Raw genomic sequence first — 1,042 nt, forward strand, 5'->3', positions numbered from 1 at the left:
TACATATATGAACTTGTAAAAATAAATATTGTGAGAAGCGTTAACATACACGATTCAGCTGATTACATGGCTTAGTATTTTCAAAATGACGATAATTTGAATAACTTATACAATAATTGCAGTATATTGAAAATTATTAAATGCACTTTTTAATTTTGATAATAAAGCTAAAATTGCAATTGTGTCTCCGAAAAATTCCAGGTAAAAATTTCTTTCATGAAAATGGCCATTAAAATCTTCTAAATATAAATTACACAACTTATAGTTAAATTTTTGTGTTTTTATATTTGTTTTTATATGTACAAATTATATATATATATATGTACAAATTATATATATATATATATATATATATATATATATATGTATGTATGTTTGTATATACATATGTATATCGGAAGAGAAACGCATCGTGTGATGTGTGATTACACACTCAAAGCGTATACGGGTATTCCTTGATGTAGTTTTTAATTAAGAGCGGTAAACAGTCAGTGGGCAATTTGCTTCGGTTCACGGCGAGCCTAGCCAGATGCGACAGCGATCTCACTTCCTTGACAAGAGGACTGGTCAGATAGATCTGGCTGTACAGTTGTCCGCTGTAGTCGACCCACACCTCCCTGCGATGCTCGTCCATCCTCTTCGAGTACTCGACGTAGTGCTCCAGCATTTTGATCGGACAATTGAAAAATGGCATCGCCAACGCTAACTTCGGCTCGGCGTCGAGCCGAAAGTGCTCGAGGAAATAGTGCACCCTAATAGAAGCGGGACCCCTCGCCGTTTTCACAGACACCGCGAAAGTGTATCTACTGTCCGAGCTGTCCCTCATCAGCCAGCGACCTATGGGCGCGTCCTTGAGAAGGTTCTCGCTCTGCTGCCAGCTGATACCCTCGTGGTACCAGCCGCAGATCTGCAGCAATCTCTTCACCTCGCGCAACCTATTCACGTCCGCGTCCAGGCTCTTGCTCCAGGAAGTCGACAGCCAGGACATCGGGGTGATCGACGCCTCGTTCTCCCTTTGCTCGACGTTACCGTGACTCTTGTC

General features: G+C 41.1%; 1 protein-coding gene across 1 annotated transcript; it reads right to left on the reverse strand.

Moving 5' to 3' along the window:
- Positions 1–355: 355 nt before the first annotated feature.
- On the reverse strand, positions 356–1,030 carry LOC105461153 (suppressor of cytokine signaling 2-like). Its single transcript, XM_011707637.1, has one exon. It carries the CDS (start codon positions 986–988, stop codon positions 434–436), a length of 555 nt encoding a protein of 184 aa, XP_011705939.1. The 5' UTR covers positions 989–1,030; the 3' UTR covers positions 356–433.
- Positions 1,031–1,042: the final 12 nt, after the last annotated feature.

Source organism: Wasmannia auropunctata, unplaced genomic scaffold, assembly GCF_000956235.1.
Source record: "Wasmannia auropunctata unplaced genomic scaffold, wasmannia.A_1.0 LD308097.1, whole genome shotgun sequence".
Classification (NCBI taxonomy): Eukaryota; Metazoa; Arthropoda; class Insecta; order Hymenoptera; family Formicidae; genus Wasmannia; species Wasmannia auropunctata.